This window comes from Sminthopsis crassicaudata, chromosome 5 (assembly GCF_048593235.1).
Source record: "Sminthopsis crassicaudata isolate SCR6 chromosome 5, ASM4859323v1, whole genome shotgun sequence".
Classification (NCBI taxonomy): domain Eukaryota; kingdom Metazoa; phylum Chordata; class Mammalia; order Dasyuromorphia; family Dasyuridae; genus Sminthopsis; species Sminthopsis crassicaudata.
This window is the reverse complement of record NC_133621.1, coordinates 300,346,910-300,369,669: the sequence shown is the minus strand read 5'-3', so window position 1 is coordinate 300,369,669 and position 22,760 is coordinate 300,346,910. Positions and strand designations below refer to the sequence as shown.

The following is a 22,760-nucleotide window of genomic DNA, read 5'->3' as shown; positions in this document are numbered from 1 at the left end:
CAGCTCGGCGCTCGCCGGAGCCTCCTGGACGAAGAGCAGCGCGCGGACGTCGGGTCCACCTGTGTCCGCCCGAGGGGCGCCCGGGCAGAGGCACGGCGAGGCGAGCCTCGGGACCCCCCACCCCCACCCGGCGCCCGGCCCGGCGGCCCCTCCAACCCCTCCCCGGGCTGCAAACCGGGGCTTTTCTCCCGGCTCCAAGTGCCGCCCCAGCCCAGCCCGAAGGCGCAGGGGGGTGCAGAGGAAAGGAACTGGCCACCCAACTTTGGAAAAGTTTCCGGGGGGCTCCGGCTCGCTGATTTCCCCCTTCTTCGACCACAGATTCTGTGAGATTTTTTTTCACGGCCCCCACCCCAAATCCTGCGATTACTCTAAGCCTGGGGGAGAGGGGATTCGCCCTCTCTCGCCCGTCTCGGGGAGCGCCGACAGGCGTGCCCTTTTTTTCCCGGGAGGGGTCCGGAGCCCCTTGCCCCGCGGCCTACCCCAACCAGCCCCCTACTCTCTCCCCACCCACACCCGGGGGACGGTGGATGCGCGCTCCGGCTCGGGATCCGCCCGGGTAGCGCCCCCAGGCCGCCCCGAGCGCCGGCGCCAGCGGCTGCAGAAGGACGGGGCCAGAGCGGCCCCGGGCTCGCCAGGAGCCGGGCGGGGGGCGACGGCGCCCCGGGGGGCCATGCGGCTGAGTGGTGCCGGGGGCGGCGGCGGCACCAGCGGAAAGAGCCCGAGCGCCTGAGCCGGTGCGAATCGAGGCGAAGCGGGCCGAGCGCCAGCAGCACGCACACCCTGGCCTGGAAGCAGGCACGGAGGCGCCCTCCGCCCCTGTGTCCGGAGCCCCGCGGGGCCGGCGGCGTCGGGATGAATTGCTGGGCGCTGCTCTTATCTCTCTGCTACCTGCCTCTGGTCAGCACCGAGGTGAGTGGCCACGGCCCGAAAGGGCGTCTTGATTTTTCTTTATTTCCAGCCCTTACCCCCACCCTTCGCCCCCTCCTTTCCCGGAGCCGGAGAACTTCCCACCCTTACGGTGCCCCTGGCAAACAGGGCAAGGATTCGGGCCACCGGGGGAGCCGGCCAGACTGGGGGTGGGGTGGCAGCCCGCTAGAGAGGTGCCGGTTTGCGGAGGGTTAATATCGGCTCCGAAGTTGGGGCGGTCAGCCGAGTTGCATCTCGCCTCTCCCCCCCTTCCTCGCGGCGCCCCCTCCACCCCCACCCACCCCCAGCAACAACAGGTCAGAAAAAAATAAACAAGTCCTTTTTCGAGCTGGGGGGAGGGGGATCGAAGGCTCCGTCCTTCCGATTACCCTAAAGCCTTCCAGCAGGCGGGGAGGGGGATATTTTGACTGCAGCTGTCTCCGTTATGTACCCTACCTGCACCCTTGGGGGGGGGCGTGGGGTTTAGGAGGGCCACTGTCCGGTTCGGTACGACTCGGGAGCCCAGCAGAGGCGGGCGCCCGCCGGGCTGTGGGAACGGGAGCGGGGCGCAGTCCAAGCCCCGCCCCGGGAAGGTAGGTGGGGAGGAGGTGCGGTTGGAGCGGTGGCGCTCGGAGCCGCGACTTGTCCTCCCCGCAAGCACCGAGGCCCGGCTCGGGGGAGGCGGGAGATGGCGAGATCGCGAAGGCTGGCGAGCCGGGGTAAGGGGGAGGGGGCCAGCGGCGGGGGGAGGAGGGCTGCGGTGGGGGGAGGGGGCGCGGCTAGCCGAGAGCCCCCCCGCCCCAGACATCCCCCCTCTCCTCGGGCGGAGGCGGGCGTGCGTGCGTCGGAGGCCCGGCTCGTACCTGCGCCTCGCGCCCCCGCCAGCCCGCCGGGTCAGGGCCCGGGTGGGGAGCGCGCGCCGGCGGCTGCCAATGTTTAGCCGCAGGGGAGGCGGGCCTCAGAAACGTCGGCGGAGAAAACAAATCAGGTCGGATCACTTTTTTTTTCCGCTTCACGCAGTAGTGAGTTGGCCGTTGTGTCGGGAATCCAGGTGGGAAAGGGGCGGGGCGGCGCGAGGTACCCAGGAGGGGAGCGGGCGAGGCCGGCACTGCCGGCTCCCGGGCCTCCGGCTCCCGCAGAAGCCCGCGCTGGTGCAGCGCGCTCCTGCGGCACGGGGGAGGGGGCGGCGGGCTGGAGAGGGGGGCGCGGGCCGCGGGGGCGGGGCGGGGAGGCCGGGCCGCGGGGGCGGGAAGGGAAGGCCGGGCCTCCCGCAGCCCACCTCGTTCGGACCGTAGTAGCCGCCGCCTCGGGCTCCTTTTGTTCTCCCAGTTCCTAGCAGAGCCCCACCCTGGGGCAGCACCGGGGCCGGGGGTGGGGGGCGGGGCGGGAGCACGAGGTTCCCCCTTTTTCCCACCCCCCATCCCCCAACCCGGCCCGACCCGAAGCTAGCCGTCGGAAGGGGCCAGCTGCCGCTGCCACCGGTGCCAAGGCGCCCTGGGGACCGGCGCCCCAGACACACTCACTCACCCACGCATACCAAGCACGCACGCTCCTGGGCCTGGCAACGCGAGCAGATGGGCACGCACGCACGCCGCCGTGCCCCCAGCCCCGCACCCCCCGCCGCTGCCGTGCCGCGTGCCCTAGATCCGCGCGGCCCAGTAGCGGCGGAAGGCCCCACCTTTTCCACCCCGCAGTCTCGGGCGGGGGCGGGGGGGCTGCGGCTGCGTGGGCGGCAGCGCCAGCCCTGAGACCCACCAACAGGTGGGTCCCGTCCGGGGCGACCTGGCCCGGAGGGGCGTGTGGGCGCTCGCGCCCGCACCCTGCGCTTCCAGCTCTCCATCACTCCATCACCGGGACGGGGAGGGGCTTTCTGCTTCTCTCCATCTTCCTCCTCCTCATCCCCCAACCCCACCCGGTCTCCGCCTCGGAAAACTTGAGCCCTAGCTTCGGCAGTTTGGGGACCCCGAGACTCCCATTCCCGGCCCTGTGACCAGGTCTCCTCTCTCTCACTTAGAGGCATAATGGCGGAGGCAGATGAACTCAGTCAGGAGGGATGTTGATGTTGAATTGATGGTTCCTAACTGTAATTGTGGAAGTAATTATTACTGTAAGAAGATGAGAAAGAAGTCTCTAGAAATATCTTGGGGTCAGGAACCCTCCCACTCAGCCGGGGGGGGGGGGGCGACATTGTAGGAGTCAGTCAGGGCCTGAGTTCACTTCTCTAACCTCAGTTTCCTTACCTGTCAAATGAGGGATCTGGACCAAATGGCCTCTAAAGGCTGATTCAGGTGCTAACATGCTGCCTTTTATCCCAGGCTGCCAGAGCAGCCTGAGTGGAATGGGGCCAGATCTGCTAGATCCAAGGCAGCCAGCCCTCTAAGAAGCTACTCTCCCCTGCTCCGGGGTCCTGGGGCCATATTGCTGCCCCCTCTGAGCAGTGTGACCTTAGATGTATCACTGCCTACCTGCCCCGCCCCTCCTTGGCCACTTCCCTAAAATAAGGGATGTCCCCAATGGTCTCAGAGTGCTGACTTTCTGTGATTTGTCTGGTGTAGTTTCCTTCCCTAGAAGGAGCACGAGCAGAGATGGCTTCCTATGAGCCTGCTGCCTGGCATCGCTGGCTGCCTTTGCTCCTGCTTCTGCTTTTTATTTTTAAAATGAGCTCATCTCCGTCTGAGTGGGGAAGTCTGGAGGGCAGCACCATAATCTCATAGGGCCTTTTACAGTTTCTGCACCTTTTTCTAGTGAAGCTATTTAACCCTGGGATATGCTGTCCCTGCCTATCCCAGTATGGCTCCGCCACTCTAGTGGTACTCTAGGCTTGCCTTACTCATGGCAGCATCGTAGCAACTCCAGATGGAGAAAGTGAGACCCAGGATTGCACCGTGCACACCAGTGGTGAGCCATGAGCTTGGGATTGAATAAAAAAGCCCATCAAGAGTTATAAAAGGAAAAAAAAAAGTTATAAAAAGGAGTGTCATCTTTTTCCATAAGATGCTTTCAGAACCATCCTGGGGCCAGTCTGGGGGGAAACAGGTAGGAGAAACAGGGGAAGGAAGTTGTGTGTGTGTGTGTGTGTGTGTGTATATGTGTGTGTGTGTGTGTGTGTCCATCAGCTGACGCCAGCTTTGGAGAATGACTACAGCCCTCATGTGACTTGCTATTAGCACCCTTTTGGGTCACAAACTCAGAGCTGCTAGGAACCTCACAGGCCCACCCACAGCCCAGAAGCAGGCCTCCTACCACATCCTTTAGCAGAAGCTTGAGGCTCTCCAGGCAGGAGGATGCCTTTAGCTCTGGAGGCATCCCAATCTTCCAGTAGATGGCTCAGATTTCTGGCAAGATTTTCCTGACTTGCCTCCAGAGCATCCCCCAATCACCCTTGGCCTCTTCTAGGCCTAGCAGAACAAAGCTAATCTCTTTCTCATATGGCCAATCATCAGATACTTGAGGTCAGCCTCCAAATGTTCCTTATTCAGACAAAATAGCCTTCATCCTTCCAACAGATTCTGATAGATCACATTCATCATCCTCCCCTTCTTGTCCCCCATCCCCCAAATCAGTACCCAGAACTGATCACAATATTCCAGGTACAGCTGTCTGGGTCCAAGGGTTTGGGGACCGTGGATGGGATATTTCTGTTTGTGAAGCTTAAACTTGCATTGATTAGTCTTTCCTTGAATTTCTTGATTGTCAGGCAGTGACATGGAGAACTGGGGAGGTCTTTGGGGCATCTAGTCCCCATGGCTTATGTTTTTCTTTTTTTTTTTTTTTGCTGAGGCAATTAGAGTTAAGTGACTTGCCCAGGGTCACACAGCCAGGAAGTGTTAAGTGTCTGATCCAGATTTGAACTCAGATCCTCCTGATTTCAGGACAGTTGCTCTATCCACTGTATTACCGGGTTATGTTTGTCTTGACAGGGCTGCCCTGAGATGGAAAAAGGGGAACATCACCCTATCTCTGGTTAGAATTGGTTCCCTAGAACTTTGCAGAGAAGAGAGCATGAACCTTCCCCTAGCATACAGAAAGGGAGGAATACAGATTAAACCCCTTTTAAACAGGGGAGAGAGAGAGGAAGCAAGTGAAGTTTAACTGTCTCTTTGGAGAGTTTGATACATTGAACTTCCCAGCAGAAAGAGGGCTATGCTGTAACTCCAGTGGGTGAGGGAGGTGATTGAACTGAGAATCCACCAGCTCAGAGAATGGAGGCAGCGGGTGAATTGCTCATGGTTGGGTATAGCCTCTTTCTACCCTGAAGGAAGAAACATTTGTATCTTCTTTCTTTTTAAATGTTTTATTGTTAACTTTTAAAAGCAATTACCTCCCAGTGACTAGACCTGGCCCTCACTTGATCATGGAAGCCTCCCTTGTACTGAAATGCAAACAACTGATCCACTCAACCACGAATGGCAGTGTATATCCCATTCTGCAGCTGTAGTCCACCACCTCTCCTAAGCCAAGTGGAAGTATGTTTTTTCTTCAGTCCTCCTCCCGGTACCTGGTAGGGCATAAAAAATGGCTTTATAAGATCTGATGAGCCTTGAAAAAGTGGGCAGAGGATGAAGTGACCAGGCTTTGGAGAGGCAGTAACAGGGAGACAAGAGCTGGGAGTCTGGAAAGGGAGTAAGAAGATTAGGAAGGGACAGCCCAGTCCTAGGGATCTTAGGTAGAAATACCTGAGAATACTAAGATGGTAGAGCTGGTTTCCACCTTGGAGAATATCTTCTCCTTTCATAGGTGAGGTGGGGAAAGGCTCAGAAAGTGAAAGGTGTTTTACTGTGCTAACCCCCTACCCCACCCCACCCCAGAGTGAATAGGGGCAGTCCGGAGTCTTAAACAATTAATTACCCCTAGCTGCTGTCTGAGACTATATGGAATCTAAGCCTGGGAAGGAAGGAAAGTTGCCTTTGGAGCTTTCATCAAGCACTTATTAAGCACCTTCTGTGTGCCTGCAAATTTATGTGTATGCTTTTGGGCCCAGAGCTATATTTGGAATATTTCACTATTTAAAACTGGGAAGGAAGGAGGGAAAAGCTGCCTTTGGAACTTTCATCAAGCACTTATTAAGCACCTTCTGTGTACTTACAAATTTATATGTATACTTTTATGCCCAGAGCTGTCTTTGGAATATTTCACCATTTAAAACTGGAAAGGAAAGAAGGGAAGGCTGTCTTTCATCAAGCACTTATTAAGCACCTTCTGTGTGTATGAAAGTTTATTTTTGTATCTGTTTAGGCCCAGAGCAGTCTTTGGAATACTTCACAGGCAAAGAGGTGCAGAAACAAATATAGTCCCTCCCCTCGGGGACCTTACAGTCTAATGGGAGTAATGTCACCCCCTCTCCTGCACTCTTTATTAAGGAGGAGGGAGAAAGTATTAGGGCAAAGCAGTCCTGAGCCATTTTAGTAGGGAGATGAGGGATTCCCCCTTTCTTTCCCAGTAGGCGGTGGCCTTGGTGACTTGATGTGACAAGCAGGGATGGTGGAGAGCCACGGACCGCCCCGCCCAGCTCAGGTGCTGGAGGGGTGGGGGTAGAGGCAGCCACAGTGTGTGTGGCTTTGGCACCGGGTGCCCGGCAGGTGGGTGGGGGATCAGGCCTCTTTGATGGGGCGGCTTCTCTTCTGAGCGAGGTAATTACCCTTCCCTGATCCATGCGGCCTCTCTCCTTTGGCTTCCAGGGAGGAGGGAGCTGTTTAGCTTGGCCCATATGTCTGGCTTAGCCTCAGGTACCTGCCTGTGTACCTGCCTGCCCGCCTGCCCCACCCCTGCCCCTCTCCTGGCCACTACCCCAAGCCTGGGATCAGGTAAAGCTGGGTGATAACATCAGGGATTGGCAGTCTTTGGGCCCGGCCTCAAGTGACACCCCTCTCTCCCTTTCTGGAGAGGGAGGGTGCTCTTCGGCCCAGCTGTGCTAACAGTGTTAGTCAAATCACCAGCTGCTCTCGGGAAACCTGGGCTCCTGCCGTCTTCCCCCTCCCGAGTCGAGCAAGCAAGCTGGTCCCTGCTCTCCAGAGCTCTGCCCTGGAGCTTCCGGCATCGTGGGGCAGGAGGAGAACAGTTTTTGGCCTGGGTGGTCTTAGGGAAGTCATCCTGTGCCTCAGTTTCCCCATCTATAAGATTAGGTCTATATTTGTGACATTTTGTGATATAGTGTCTAATACAGTTTCATCCAGAATTTGTGGCTTGAGGGCCTGAGAGAGTTCATTTGGGGGGGGGGGATTGGGCTAGAGGCCTCTGCAGGGGCCTCCAAACCAAGTTTGTGATTGCCTTCCCCAGGTGCAGGCCACTGTCTTTCCTCTTCCACAGTCCAGAAGAGTCTGGCAGCTCCCTCAGCCTGGTTTAATGCCATTCTGATGACTGCTGCCCCTGGCTGGAAGCCCTTATGATCCTTGGGTGGCCCCTGAAGCTCAGTGCTAGGAGAACATTTGGAGGGCAAGATGGTCCATTCAGTGTTGGGACCAGTTTGTCTCTGCACCCCATACTTTATACCAGGTTGCTTGACCTTTGCTTAGTTGCTGCTGGCAGTAGCCCAGCCTACTATTGTACGACTCCCAAGGCTGAGGAGTTCATCCTTCCAGGGAGCTTAATCCTTTCTCCCTGTAAATTCCACCTGTTGTTTCTTGCTCCATACTCTGGGGCTAAGCAGACTTTAGAGGCTTACATCCTTCCCTTCTTTGGGCTAAAACTTTCCCACTTCCCTCAACTGATCCTTCAATGGCAGTCTTATGACTCTCTTCCTCATCCTGGAGGCCAGTGCGTCAACATCCTTCCGAAGCGGTGGGCTGCAGAACTCAGTCCAGCCCTCCACATGTGGTCTGGCCAGGGCAGGGATCAGCAGGACGCTCAACGCCCTTCTTCCTCTTATCGGAACCTAAGATCCAGTGGGCTTCTTTGGCCACCATGTCCCAATGTTGACCCATTGACCATCTTAGGAACTCCAGCTGGGGGCATCCATTACTCAATACGTGTGTGTGTCTGCTATGGGGACCAGTGAGTTTGATAGAAAATATGGATAATATAATTAAGAAAGTCTCCTATATCTTCTACTTTTTCTTTTCTCCTCCCCCTCCTCTTTTACCTCTTTTTTGGGGGAGGGAGATTGAGTTTCCCTTTGTTGACCAAGTTCAAAGTACATTGACCACTCACTGTCTGGCCCCATTGCTGATCAGCATGGCAGCTTTGATTGGCTCAGTTTTTTCCCACCTGTGCTAGTTTGTACCTCCTTATCCAAGCCCAGTGTTCTTGCCTTCTAGTGTTTTGAGGATTAAATAAGATGGTATCTGTAAAGTTCTCTGGGAGTGAGACTTAGGAGGAGCAGCAAAATTTGGAGGGAGGAGTGATTGTCCTTGGGGGATTCAGGGGTCCTTTGATGGAGGACCTAAATTCTGTTAGAATTTAGAATGAGGAATATCTTTAGAACAGGGGATGTCAGAGCTAGGGAGGAGCTTAGAACAGGGGATGTCAGAGCTAGGGAGGAGCTTAGAACAGGGGATGCCAGAGCTGGGAGGGAGCTTAGAACAGGGGATGCCAGAGCTGGGAGGGAGCTTAGAACAGGGGATGTCAGAGCTAGGAGGGAGCTTAGAACAGAGGGTGTCAGAGCTAGGAGGGAGCTTAGAACAGAGGGTGTCAGAGGTGAGAGGGAACTTAGAACCAGGAATGGTAGAGCTGGGAGGGGACTTAAAGCATAGGATATTAACATTGTAGAACATCCAATTTGGAAAGGACTTCACAGACCCATGTGTTGGCGCATATTTATTAGGGGATCCGGAGTATCTAAGGAGGGAGATCAGGTGTCCATAGATGTATATGGAGGAGCTAGGAGGGAGTCTTGGAGGAGGAGGAGGACAGGGCCCCTAGTTTGACTTAGAAAGATTGTACCTTTGTACATCCTCTAATATCCAGTGCACGTTGAGTGGGGAGTCTTGCCCAGAAGCCTCTTGGCTGGCACATACTGCTTCGGGCTTAGGGGTGATGGTTATACCCTCACTGGCCACTTCTGCAGCTCTCTGGCCCCTCTTCTCATTCCCTGAAGTCCCACCAGGCTGCTGTATCACCCACCTGCTGTCCCTGGAGCTCTCTGGCCCCTATGCCCCACTGCTGCAGCCAGGTAGCGGTCCAGGGGATTGAGTGGAAGGTGACACTCCCAGCATCCCTTGCAGCTCCTGCTCTTCTCCACCGCCCCTTCCCCCTCAGTCACTGGTTCAGGGCTCAGCTGAGAAGCCAGGGTCTGCTGAACCTTGGAGGACTGAGTTCCTGCCTCTGGAGACCCAGAGTTCTGCCCTTGGCCTAGTTCTCTTCCCCACCCCCACCTCAGCCTATATTTCTAGAACCAAGTTATGGGAAAACAGCTCCTCCCCCCTGCGCCCCACCCTCCTCCAGCCTTAACTAAACACCAGGAACCAAAGCTGGAGTCAGTCAACATTTACTCTGTGTCTGCCCTTTGCAGGCCTGTCCCAAATTGCTGGGATCCTGAAGACAGACCAGAAAGCCTCGGGCCTGGTCATAGTTGAGCACGGGAGTCCCTGGTCGTGTGATGTTGGACTAGTCCCTTTCTTGGGTCTGTCTCCTCCTTAGCAGAATAAGATGAGAGGCATTCTGGGTCTTCTTGTCTTTGGCAAACACTTACTAATCCACCACTCAGTGGGGTACAGGGCTCACCCTCCAGGGACAGCTTACCAGCTGTTCACCCCAGGCTGGCCACGTCACCCTTCTGACCCTCCGTCTCTTTTTCCAGAATGCCCAATCTACCCACTTCCTCATGGGGTGTTCCATGCAAAGCTCTTTGTAAAAGGCAGGATCAGCTGTTACCATGGGGGGAGGGTATCATGAGGAGGTGCTTCCACCTGTGGCCCTGGAGCCAGCAGAGCTGGGACTGAGTCCATGGTCTCCACAGCACATGGTTTTTCTGGGGCTCCTTCCTCCCGAGTAATCGCCCTAAAGTCCCTGGCAGACCTCCGAGGAGACCTTCCAGTTCCAGGCAGAAGGGCTGCAGAGTGTGCTGTGGGTGGGTGCACGGTGTGTGTGAATAAGTATGGGTATGGTGTGTGTCAGTGAGTGTGTGAGAATGTGTGTGTCAGTGAGTGCGTAAGAGCTGAAAGAGCGGCCTTTCCTGTCGGCTAGGGCTAAGGACCTGTTCATTCCTCTGCCTCCTTTCCCTCTCCTTTGGAGACTGCTCTTGTTCCCCGAGCCCTCCTTTTCACCTCCCCTCCCCCTGGGGGTGCTGGAGCTGCCCCCAACCCGCTGTGGGTGGTGAAACCTGAACCCCTGTGATGGCCCAGGATGGCCCATGATGTCATAGGGCCCTTCGGATGCTTGTGATATGATATTGTAGGATGGATGGCTTCCCTGGAAGAAACTGGGCCATGGGTGGGGAATGGTTCACCCCCTTATTCGGTTTCATATGCTTCGGGGGAGAGGCCAGAACAGGACTCTGAAAATAGTCTTGGCTGGACACCGGGAGAAGAGCAGATTTCAGGCCTTGGGGATACCTGGGAAAAGAACTGCCCTCTCATGCAAGAGGTCTGTCTGCATTTTCAGTGATAAGCATTTATTAAGCACCTACTATATTCAAAGCACCATGCTCAAGGATAGTAAAAAACTATGGGATGCTTTGAACTTTACTGGAAAATGAAGGTTTTTAAGGTAGGAGGACTGGATTCAAATTCCCCTCTGCCACCTGCTGCTTGTATGACCTCAGTTTTCTTATCTGAAAAATGACATAATTGAGCTTCAGCTCTAAATGTATAATCCTAGGAACAGCAGAGGCTCCACCGGGAGCCAACGGATCAGTTTCCTCATCTATAAAATGGGCTGGATGCCGTGAGGTCAGATCTGATTTTGTGATCTGAGTGGGCCTCTGTTTTCTAACCTGAAAGATGAGGATTTGGGGTGCTACCCGTGCATCCAAAGGGTAGGATATGGCAGGAGGTCTCAAGGGGTGCGAACACTGGAACTGAGAGGAGCTTCACAAAGGAGACAGCCCCTAAGCTGGATCTTGAAGGGAGAGAAGGATTTCAGCAGGGGCGAGGAAGAGCTAGAGCGTCCCCAGCCCAAGGGGATGGATACCAAGGGAGCTCAGAGAACGGCTGGCCCACTTGCCTCAGTGGACCGTGTCTAGTAGGCAACAGAGATGGAGCAACTGTTCCCCTTTGGGCTGGAGAGCTCCTGTGGTTTATCCTTGGGACAATAGGGATGCGTATAGAATATACGACTAGAAAATGTCTGTTATATATGACATTTGTATATGTGTATGTGTGCATGCATGTATGTGTATATAATAAAAATAAAGAAAACAAAAAAAAATTAAATCAGATTTCTTTAAAAATTGTGTGTCAAAGAAGGCTCCCTCTAAAGCGTTCTAGGACCATAATGGCTCTAGAACTGGCACCTAGGCCAACCCCTCATTTTATAATTGAGTAAATTGAGGTCAAGGAAATAAGTGCCTTAGTCAGTGAATGGCAGATCCGGCCTTCAGCATCACGGTTTCCCTTTTGGGTGTATGTCTGTCCTTGCCTTTGCCTTCCCTTGTTCCCCCTCTCCCCGTCCCCGGCTTGCACTTCCCAGTCCCTGATCCTCTTGGTGCCGGACTGTTATGTCTCATTCCTCCCCCCGCCCTTTCCAAGCTCACGTCTTCCTGTTTGTGTCTCTGCCTGGCAGGGGGACCCCATTCCTGAGGAGATCTATGAGCTGCTCAGCCATCCCTCACTCCGATCCATGAGCGACCTCCAGCACCTGCTGCGGATAGACTCCGTAGGTAAATCCAGTCTGCCTGAACATCCCGCCCTTTCCCCTCCCCCCAACACCCTCCACTGGGGCCAGGAGCAAAGGTCCATCATTTAGGATCGCCTGATTTTCCCTGCTAAGCCACAGTTTCCCTCATCTGTAACAGGAGGAAGACTAGCTTAACTCCAGTATTTCTTGCGGCTCCAAACCTATGATCTCCGCACTTTAGAGTCCCTCCCAGGGATGTCTGTTCATAGCTGGGCCGAGCAGGCACGTGGGTAACAAGAGAAAAACCTTCCTTGATGCAAGAACTGGACAGAGGACCAGTAACAGGGAGGCAGAAGAGAAGCTGATCTTGGAGCTAAAAGGGTGGGATGCCCAGGTCTGTAGAGTGGGCAAAGAATGTGCCAGAGTTAGAGTTCTTGGGGAGAAAGCTACCGTATTTACTACTTGTATGACCTGGACAAGTCCCAGGCTATAGGGTGGGTAAAGGATGTGCCCAGAATGGTAGGTGGCTTGGGGAGAAAGCTATCGTATCTACTACCTGTGTGACCCTGGGCAAGTAATTTCCATTGCTTCCTGTTTAAAAACAATGAGGACATTAGACAAGGTGATGTCTCTGAACTCTGATCCAGGTGGATCTGGAAGCTAGTGGGAGGGGGGGCGGGGATGGCCTCTCTAGGTAGGAGAGTCTCCCTGGCTCAGCTGGCCACTAGCCCACTCTGAGGTCCCTTGGGGACACCTGGCTAAGCCTGAGGGCAACCCTGCCCCAGCCGGAGCCCAGATTTCAGGCACGTGCTCCCTGGCACACACGTGCCAGGGCCAGCGGGCTGGGTCAGGAATGTATTTATAAACTCGGTCTTCAGGGCAAATTCCATTCCCTTCTAACCCCTATCCCCCCCAACAGCTTCTCCCTCCCCCCAGCCCCCCCTCCCAGCTCTCCTTCTCTCTAGGGTTTTGTCTGTTTGTAGTTTTGTGATTTTTACCGAGACACTATCTATGGAGGAACAGAATTTCCTCCCTTTGTTCCCTCTACCAGGCGGCCCACTGGCGTCCTCTCAAAGGCATTCTCGCTCCCTTTCAAACTGGCCCGCTCTTGCTGGGGAGGGGGGGAGAGCGGGAGGGGGCACCAGCTGTGCTCACCTATTGTTTGCCCTGTTGAAAGGAGACAGGGTCTCCCCACCCAACGGCGGTCTCCTCCAGCCCTCCCCCTCAGCCCCGTGCCCTTGCGGCCCACAGTCACACAATGGGGCTGCTTCCAAATTTAGCCATCCCTCTGCCATCAAGACCTCCTCCACCTCCCAAGTGCCTCCCGGCCTTCCCACAGTCCGCCCACAGCTGAAAGCTGGATGGTAGAATAGGGTGGAGGCCAGTGGGAGTCTCAGTGGTAAATTTGGGGGGCTGTTTATTTTCTGCCTAATCCTCCCCTCTATCCATCTCTTTCCCTCTCTCATTCCCCCAACCCCAGGAAATTCTGCAAGAGGAAGGATGGAGACAGACAGACAGAGAGACAGACAGACACTATCATGGGACTAATTGGGAGGAGAGAGATGCATCTAGCAGGACATTTTCTAAACCCCTGAGTGAGCAGCTGGAGCAGGGAGCTATAATCTTGGCCTTAAGGGACCTACTTAGCTGGACCCTGAGCAGGGCCCCCCCATGGCCAAAGGCAGGCCCCAGGGAGAGCTGGGAAGGTGTAGGAGTGGGCCAGGAAGCCCAGGGATCAGAGGATTTATCTGTACTTTTATAGAGACTGAAAGCAAGGCAGAAAAGACAGGTCACCTGTCTGTCTCCGTCAAACACTCAGTCCTAAGGCCGACATTTGAACCCAGATCACCCGCAGGGGAGTGTGCAGGGGAGTCTCCATTCTGGCCCAATTTATCCACAACTCCCTTCTCTGAGAACTAAGTGGTTCATGTCTGAGATTGCTTTTTTTTTTTTTAAATTCCCCTTGATGTTGACCATCTGAAAAATGGGGATAAGAGCACATCGGTGTTGGGAGGACCAAATGGAATCATGATCATAAAGCACTTACTATGTGCTTTGCACATGATAAACACTATGCAATAGTAGTGAATATTATTATTAATCAACCAACAAAAATTTAATGAGCACCAAGCCAGGTGCTGGGGCTACAAAGACCCCAAGTGAAACATTTCCTGTCCTCCAGGAGTTTCCATTCTAGGAGTACAGGGAAGGGGGGAGAGGCTCCATGTATATAGAGCTGACCTTGGGCTCAGGATTGGCTCTGATGTTTCCTCCCTGTGTGACATTTGGCATGTCCTTGAAGGTTGGGTCAGATCGGGGGAGACACTAGAAGCTTTGTGGCTCAGGAAAAGCTTCTTGTGGATGATGCTCAAGTCTTAAAAGGTGCTTGAAACTCCCAGAATCCTTCAGGATTCTAAGAAGAGCTTACTAGTAAAAGGCATGGAGGCCAGCATTGAAATTCTGCTTGTGAAAACCAGGGGCTGAAGCCCCCTGACTCCCCGCCTCCAGCCACCATCCAAAAAGCTTTAGCCTGCGGTTTAGAGGTTTTGTTGATCCCAAGGCTTGGTCCTTTTACTTTCTAGCCTCCCCAGGAGAATAGAATGATTCACAGCACTGACCCACTTAGTCCACATTTTGCTAGAACCTTTCCTCTATCTGGGGGACAAAAGCACTGACCCCCCAATACCCATTGCCCGGCCAGCCGGCTCCTGGTCCGGACCTCCCTGGGATGGCCTTCTGCTGGGAGAGTTCTCCCTCCCAACATAACCGGTACCCAGGACCAAGAACACTGCCCTTCCTCCCCCCTCCACCCAAGTTCAGCTCCCCCCTGGGGATTCTGGGAATTTCTCCATTCAGCACTTCCTGTGGGAAAGCAGGGGGAGATGGGGGCACTGGCAACTAGTGAATGCTCAGGGTCCTTGCACCCGCCTGGCCTGGGGGACCGGAGGTTTCACTTACAGTAGCAGAGGGGAAGGGCTATTTTTAACTCCATTTCTATGGGTTCTGGCCAAAAATGTGACTCCCTGACAGAGGGTGGGGTTGGCAGCCCCAGGGGAAGAAGGCTTGACTTTACCAACCCTGTAACTGCTGCCTCCACCCCTCCCTCCCTCCCCACAATCCCATTTAGGGATGAGGTAGGGCATCTTGGGCAGAATATCCTGGCTCCAGAGACCCTCTAGTCCAAGCCTCCCATTTGATGGACGAGGAAACTGAGACCCAGCACAGAGTCACATGGGGGTAGCCAGCCCGTACCTCCTCTTGTACCCGATGGTACCAACTATGATGAAACTGAGGCTCTCATTGCTCAAGACCCCAACCCCCCCACACACACCCATCGCCGGCAGTCCTGATCTTGTCTTTCCTTGCAGAGGAGGATGTGGCCGAATTGGACCTGAACCTGACTCAGGCGCATTTCCCCAGTGAGCCAGTCAGCCTGTCTCGCGGAAGGAGGAGTGTGGGTAAGGAGAAGGGAAGGCCGGGAGACTGGACAGCCCCTCCATCCCAGCCCTCCTCCTGGGAAGCCCTGCTGCCTATCAGCTGGGGGATGGTCAGACAACTTTCCTTGCTCTGTGTGTGAGGAAGGGGCTTACAGCTCTGGGTCCGAGCCGCTGGGGTCTCCTGGGGGCAGAGGGTAGTGCTGGGTGACCTCTACTGTGGGGCAGTGAGAACCCAGAGAAACCCGGGAGGCCTGGAGGATTCCGTCTAACCTAGCCCTCTTCCCCAGCGGCCGTAACCGTGGCAGAGCCAGCCATGATCGCCGAGTGCAAGACGCGGACGGAGGTGTTCGAGATCTCCCGGCGCCTCATCGACCGCACCAACGCCAACTTCCTGGTGTGGCCCCCCTGCGTGGAGGTGCAGAGGTGCTCGGGCTGCTGCAACAACCGCAACGTCCAGTGCCGCCCCACGCAGGTGCAGCTCAGACACGTGCAGGTGGGCGCCGCGTGTGTATAAGTGATGCAGTATGTGGTAATAGTGTCAGATATAATGTAACGGGTTAATGTCATATATAGTAATAATAATGCAATAATCAATATACTATATTAATAATAGCTCAGAATAATGTGTTATATGTGTTAATATAATAATAGATATTTTATAGATAACATTGATTATGGTATATTATTATGTTATTAATATATTATGTTAACACATTATATTACATGTAACATTATATTAATATATATTAGCACATTAGTTATATGATTTACGTTATTCACATTACATTAGCTATTATGATTATTATTCCAAGAAGATTTATTGGGAACCTTCTATGTGCTCCGCTGTTCCCTGCAGCAGGTGACTGAGCTTTGAAGGAGGCTGGGAATTCTAGCTTCTCCCGCTTCCTCCTTGATGTTTGCTGGCCATCTCTTTCCTTGGGTGTTACTGACCCTTTGAGCAGCTCCATGCCCCCAACCCCAGGTCCCTCTGTCCTGTTAAACCCCACCCCCATCGCCCTACTCAATTGGAGGTCCTCACCAGCTGGAGTGTTTCCTGGGACAACCATTCCCTCTCTCCCTGATGGATTTCCCCTCCAGCCATCTGGAAACAGACACTTGACAGCTGACCCAACCCCTGACAGGCGAGCTCCCCCACACTTCCTCCCAGACAGCCACCTGCCCCCTCCCTCATCCCCACAGTCCACCCCTGTGAGCTTGGCTGCGTTTTAGGGATCACAGGAGTGAGGATGCACACCATCTGCATTTCAGCCCTTCTCTGTTCCAGAAATGGAAATGCCTTTTGCTCTAAGTTGGAGTGTTTGTGCTGGGTCTGTTGGGTGGAAAAAGTGAAGAGAAGGGAGGACGTTGAACTTCCGATGGAAGAAGGGGTCCACATGGGTCTCTGTTCTCTTCTTATTTCCATCCATCTCTTACAGGTCAGGAAGATAGAAATTGTGCGGAAGAAGCCGACCTTTAAGAAGGTGACGGTGACCTTGGAGGACCATTTGGCCTGCAAGTGTGAGACCATAGCAGCTCCCCGGGCCTTGCCCCGGAGCTCCACGAGCATCCAGGGAAACAGAGGTACAGGGCTCTTTCCCTGGGATGCCAGAGATCCGGGATGGGGGTGAATGCCACGGTCCTGGGTCCTTGTAGACAGATGTCAGAATCCATCGTCAGTGTCATGGCAACTAACATTTCTAAAGCCCTTTGAGGTTTGCTCAGCTGTGCAAGGATGATTTCATTTGGTCCTCAAGCAACCTTGAAAGGTAAACTGTCCCAACTTGTCTAGGGCCATGCAGCTTTTAAATGTCTAAGGCTAGGTTTGAAGTCAGAGCTTCCTGAACTTCGTTGCATCTCCCTGGACCGTGGGCAAAGTCCTGCTTGGTTCTGCTCTCAGGTGCCAGAATTTGGAGTTCAGTTCTAAACCACTGTTGGCATTTATTACATGGAGAGAGAAGAGATGGGGTGGGAGACAGAGAACTGGGCCGGTGGAGTCAGTGGCCCCAAAGTGACCTGTACCTTTGGACCTCAGTCTGAAATGAAGGAATGAGGGGCTCTCTAAGGTCTTTCCCAGATTTAACATTCTTTATCCTATCAATCTGCTTCCAACATGAATTAACTACACAATTTGGGACAAATCTTCAAGAACTGGTCTTATCAGGACAAGAGGATTCTAATACTCCCTATTGGTGGTTAGGAGGGTGGCTAAGCAGCAGGATGGATAAAGGAAGACTTAGTTATGAGTTCAAATCTGACCTCAGACATTTCCTGGCTGTGTGGGCCTATTTCCTTATCTGTAAAAATGAGCTAGAGAAGGAAACGGCAGTATCTTGGCCAAGAAAATCCCAAATGGGCTCACGAAGAGTCAGACATGACTGAAAGATGGTCACAAATTGTTGGTTAGGGCCAAATGAATGAAAATGAAAAGCATCATGTAAGTGTGAACGTCTCAGGAGGGGGAAAATCAAAATGAGATAGTGGAGGATGTGGATCCAAATCCCAATTCTGCCTCTTAACTTCCCAGGTGATCTTGAGCCCACTCCAGCTTCATCTTTAGAATGAAGAGACCCTCAGATCTTAGGAAATGTGGGACTGGTTGACCTGTGAAGTTTTTGTGTTTTATATTTTCTTTTCCTCAATAGAAAGCTCCTTGAGCCAGGGACTGTTGGTTTTTCACTTGTGTAGCCTTGCCTTCTGGCATAGGACTCTGTAGGTGTTTAATAAGTGCTTGTTGAGTTGGAGAGTTGGATTAAATGAAGAAAGGAGCTGGACAGACCATTTCTCCTGGCCTCTCTTCACCAGGGCCCCACCGTGAGACCTGCAAAGACACCACATTCTGTGTTTGTCAGATATTCTTGAGGTTTCTTAAAATAAATTTGATAACATTTATTTTTACATCACCTACATTCCCGAGTATATTCTCTCTTCTCCCCTCTCAGATAGCAACCTTGATTACAAAAGCAATTTGTTTGGCCAGCCCCCATTAGTAGACATCTTTATTTCCAATTCTTTGCTACCACAAAAGGGGTGTTCTAAATATTTTGGTATTAGAGCCTTTCTTTTTGTCACTGGCCTCTTTGGGATATATACCTAGTGTGAATATATATATATATATATATATATATATAGAGAGAGAGAGAGAGAGAGAGAGAGAGAGAGATACACTCCCCCTTCCCCTCAGGCAAGTGACTTGCCCAGGGTCATACAGCCAGGAAGTATTATTTGAGACCAAATTTGAACTCAGGATCCCCCGGTTTTCAGGGCTGGTGCTCCAACCATTGCACCACCTAGCTGCCCCATGAGTATGAATATCTTGGATGCTTTCTTCAAGTAATTTCAAATTGTTTTCCTGAAAGGTTAGAACAAATCTCAACTCCACCAACAAAGATAGAGTGGAGTTCCTGGCTTTCCATAGTCACTCCAAAATTCCTTGTTTCTCATTTTTATCAGCTTTGCCAGAGTGCTAAGGTTCAAGATGGAAACTAAGAGATCTGATTTGCATTTGTCTTATTAGTGATTTGAAGTATTCTTTCAGTAGTTGTTAAAAGATTGCAATTCTTTAAAAAATTTTTAACAGTATTTTTTTTTTCAAATACATGCAAAGATAGCTTTCAACATTCACTTTGCAAAACCTTGCTTTCCAAATTTTCCTCCCTCTGTCTAAGACAGCAAGCAATCCAATAGAGGTTAAACATGTAGATTGCAATTCTTTTTGAATTGTTTCTTCATATCATTGGACCATTTATCAGGGAATGGCTTTTCTACTTATATATTTCCAATAATTGCATATATATCTTGTATAGCAAAAGTAGACACAAGTATTTCTGTCTGATCACCTTTTTCCTTTCTTAGTCTAATTGTATCCATTTATTCATGTGAAAGCTTTTCAAAGACACATTTATCAAATGTTCCCCTTTTGAGTTTGTTGTGGTGTAGGGTGTTGATCTAACTCTAATTTCTGCCAAATTGGTAGCCAGTTTTCCCAGAAGTTCTTGTCACTTAGGGCGTACTTTCCTGTGCCATTTATGGTCTGGGGTCAAGACTTTTCACTTCCTTGATACCAGTGAGATGACAGGCTTTTTCTCTATCTTTCTGAACAGGCGGGTCCACTCCAAACAAAGTGACAGTGAGGAGGGTACGTATCCGACGGCCGCCCAAGGGGAAGCACCGAAAGTTCAAGCACACCCACGACAAGACAGCCCTGAAGGAGAGTCTTGGAGCATAGGGGCACCCGCCAGAGAGAGCATGATGGGCAGGTAATGGGAAAAGATGAGGAACAGGAAACCTCTCCCGCCCAGACCTTAGGGGATCCTCTGACCCCACTGACTCTTTCCAAGGATAATTCCTGGGTAGGAAATGGGCCCAAGCAGATGGTGTAGTGGAAGGAGGTTTGGAGCCAGAGGCAAAGGTTCCAATACCAGCTCTGCTGCTAACTCCCTGTGTGACCTTGGGCCAGACACTTCCCCTCTGTGGAGCTTGTGAGAAGGATGATGGATTAGTCACTACTCTCCCCCACAGCCCTCCATATATTGGTAACCATGACCTCCCCCCACCACTGACCCTGGGCTCTGTTGTACCAAGGCAATCTCAGGCTCAGAGCTAATGAGACTTCCTTGTCTGACTCTCCCCTCCCCCATTATACAGATGGGGAAATTGAGGCCCAGGCTAGTCATGTAGGGAGAAGTATAATAGTAAATTTTATATTTGGCTTCAAGTTTCAGTGGAAGGATCCCTGACTCTGGGGTCAGAGGACCTGGCTTCCTCCCCAGAGTCCTTTGGGAGACCTGGCTTGGGATATGTTCCACATGGGCTCTCTGACCACCATATTCTTCTCTGTTTGCTTCTAGGGTTATTTAATGTATTTCTCGTATTGCCCCCATGGGGTTCTTGGAGTGAGAATATTGGTTCTTCTTGTCTGTCCGTCTCGATGGCCGACGCGGATGACAAATGGTGCTTCCCCTGCCCCACGGCCTTGCAGCGGATCTCCTGTTCCTCTCAGCTCAGTGGCACCTGGGCCCTTGCCCTCTGCGCCCAGCAGCTCCTGGGTCTCCCAGAGGCCCCCACCCCCACCCCCACCACCATCCTTCCCACTGGCAGTGGAGAAGGCCTTTGGATAGCTTCTTCTGGAAGGCCCAGCTGGGGTGAGAGATGGGGCTGTGGACTCGGAGGACTCCAAATGTTGGCCCAACAAGCCGGATTTTGCCCTAGGACTCGTAGCATTGGCCAGGCCATGTGGCAGCCCAGAGCCTGAGTGTCCCCGGCCCTGGACTGGTGGAGCTGCCCTCTGGACCCTTCTTCCCATGGGCTCCCCCCACCCCCTGGCCAGCACCCACGGAGTGCGGAGCTGGACCCGGTGGTCCCTGTCCCCGTGCTGCCCATCTCCTGCTTGATTATTTCACTTTTTATGCACATAATTTGGAAACTGGTTTCTTCCAAAGCGGGTTTTGCCATGGAGAGCAGCCTGTGGCCTGTGGTGCTGACGGGAGGCTCACCCCCTGATCCTGGCACTGCCTCAGGTGGGCTGTAGAGGGAAGCAGGGTCCAATCCTGTCTCTCACCACTCCTTCCATTTCTCTGCCCTGCTCCTACATCATGGTCAGCCCCAACCTCGATGGAGCACCTTCAGCCTTGGCTCGGGCAAGCCCAAGGGGCAGGAGCAGGAACGAAGGAGGGAAGAGAGCTGGTGTGGAGTGTGGGAACATCCCCTAGCCCACCCCCACCCCCGGCCTCATCCCAGCCCCTCTTTAGGTCTCAGTTTCCCTATCTGTAAAATGAGAGACTTGGACTAGATTACTTCTGAGGTTCCATCCAAATCTAAAAAATCCGTCCCTGAGCCTCTTGGGCCTCCTTGGGGGCACCTACAGAAGGGCCTCTTGGGAGACAGGAATGCCCCATGTGACCTCATCTGCAGTTCCCAGAGGCTGCTGAGTCTTGGAGGAAGCACCCCCCGCCCCCCAGCCTCTCCAAGATCTGCTCCTGGGGTCTCCTGGGGGGAGGACTGGGTGGGGATGACTGAAGGGAGGGGCAGGCTTGCCTTCCCATCTTTCCCACATTCTGCAGCTTTCTCTTACTCAGAAACCCGCTTCCTTCAGTTTGTAAAGTTGGTGATTATATTTTTTTTTGGCTTTTCTTTTATTTTTTAAATGTAAAATTAATTTATATTCTGTATTTAAAATTGTAAAAAAAAAATCAAACCATATGACACAAGGACAAATGAACCCACCAGTTCTGTCTCTGTCTATCACCTATGTATCCCCCTTCCCTCCTTCCCTCTCTCCATCAGGAAACTGGCAGTGGACTGCTGACTGTCTCCCCCAAGGAGTCCTTTGCTCGAGTTTCTGGGTCCCCAGCCATAAAGGGGCACAGTCACTCTATTTATCTTTCTCCTCTAGTCCCCAAAGTAGATTTGAACTCAGGCTCTGCTGATTACCAGCTATGAAACCCTAAGTAAGCCACTTTACCTATTGGGCCTCAGCTTCCCCATCTGTAAAATGGGGATATTGGACTGACTTATCTCTAAAGCTCGTCCCAAATCTAAAAGTAGTGGGATAGATAAAGCGTTGACCCAGTCTGTGAGTTGAAATCAGATCAGTCCGCCACTCTAAACCCAGTTACTTCATGGACCAAATGGGGATAATATTTCTCCCTACCAGAATGGTTGTAGGGATCTCATGAGATGAGGGCAGGGGGCTCTTCCAGTTCTATGTCACTCTGTTCTTAAACAAGGGGGGGAAGAAAAGGACCAATCAGGGGCTGAGCCCTCCAAACCCAAGGTGTGACCTGGCCCCAGAAGCCCAGAACGCTTAGCACCTCAGGATATTAACATTACCGATGGTCACTTGCATTTCCATTTATTTTGAATATTTCTCCATTACATTTAAATCTGGTTCGGCTCATTCTGGGGTGTTGTCTCTAAGAAATGTAGAAAGTCCAAGTCTCTGCACAAGATTCAGAAGTCATTCATCTCCTGCTTGAATACTTCTGCAATTGCAGAGTTCATTATCTAAAAGGGCAGCTCTTTCTTCTGTTGGATAGTTCTGATTGTTAGAATATTCTGCCTTCTATGGAACTGAAGTCAGGCACCCAGTGACCCACAAGCTTTTATTAAGTGCTGTCTTTGTGCCAGACGCTGCCAAGGGTTGAGGATGCAAAGAAAGGTAAAATTACATTTCCTACCTTCAAGAAACATACATTTTTTCCAGGCCTTTCTAAAATCAACCTGTTCATTTTTTTATAGAACAGCAACATTTCATTACTTTCATACATCATAACTTATTCAGCCATTCCCCAACTGATGGGCATCCGCTTAATTACTGGTTTCTTGCTAGGACTGCTACAAACATTTTTCCATCTTGTATGATTTCATTGGGATACCGACCCAGTAGAGATACTTCTGGATCAAAGGGTATGTGGTTTTATAGCCCTTTGGGCATAGTTCTAAATTGCTCTCCAGAAAGATTGAATCAATTCACAACTCCACCAACAATGCATGAGTGTCCCACATAACCTAGGAAACACATTCTAATAGGAAGAGAATGTGCAGGTAACTAAGTATGCATAAGATATATGTAAAATAAATTAGAAATAATCCCCAGGAGAAAGCACAAAGTATTAAGGGGATAATTTTATTCCTAATCCTAAAATGGGGAAACACATTCTAATGGGAACAGAATTTGCAGGTAACTAGGAATGGATAAGATATGTAAAA

General features: G+C 52.3%; 1 protein-coding gene across 2 annotated transcripts; it reads left to right on the top strand.

Annotated features, from left to right (window-relative positions):
* The first annotated feature begins 373 nt into the window (after positions 1–373).
* Positions 374–21,267, top strand: PDGFB (platelet derived growth factor subunit B). Of its 2 annotated transcripts, XM_074271760.1 has the most exons (8): positions 1,848–1,957; positions 9,353–9,463; positions 11,563–11,659; positions 14,985–15,074; positions 15,341–15,546; positions 16,490–16,634; positions 19,154–19,309; positions 19,901–21,267. In XM_074271760.1, exons 3-7 carry the CDS (start codon positions 11,620–11,622, stop codon positions 19,276–19,278), a joined length of 606 nt encoding a protein of 201 aa, XP_074127861.1. In that variant the 5' UTR covers positions 1,848–1,957; positions 9,353–9,463; positions 11,563–11,619; the 3' UTR covers positions 19,279–19,309; positions 19,901–21,267. The 2 variants fall into 2 exon arrangements, with proteins under 2 accessions (XP_074127862.1, XP_074127861.1); XM_074271761.1 differs by lacking the exons at positions 1,848–1,957; positions 9,353–9,463 and adding an exon at positions 374–909.
* Positions 21,268–22,760: the final 1,493 nt, after the last annotated feature.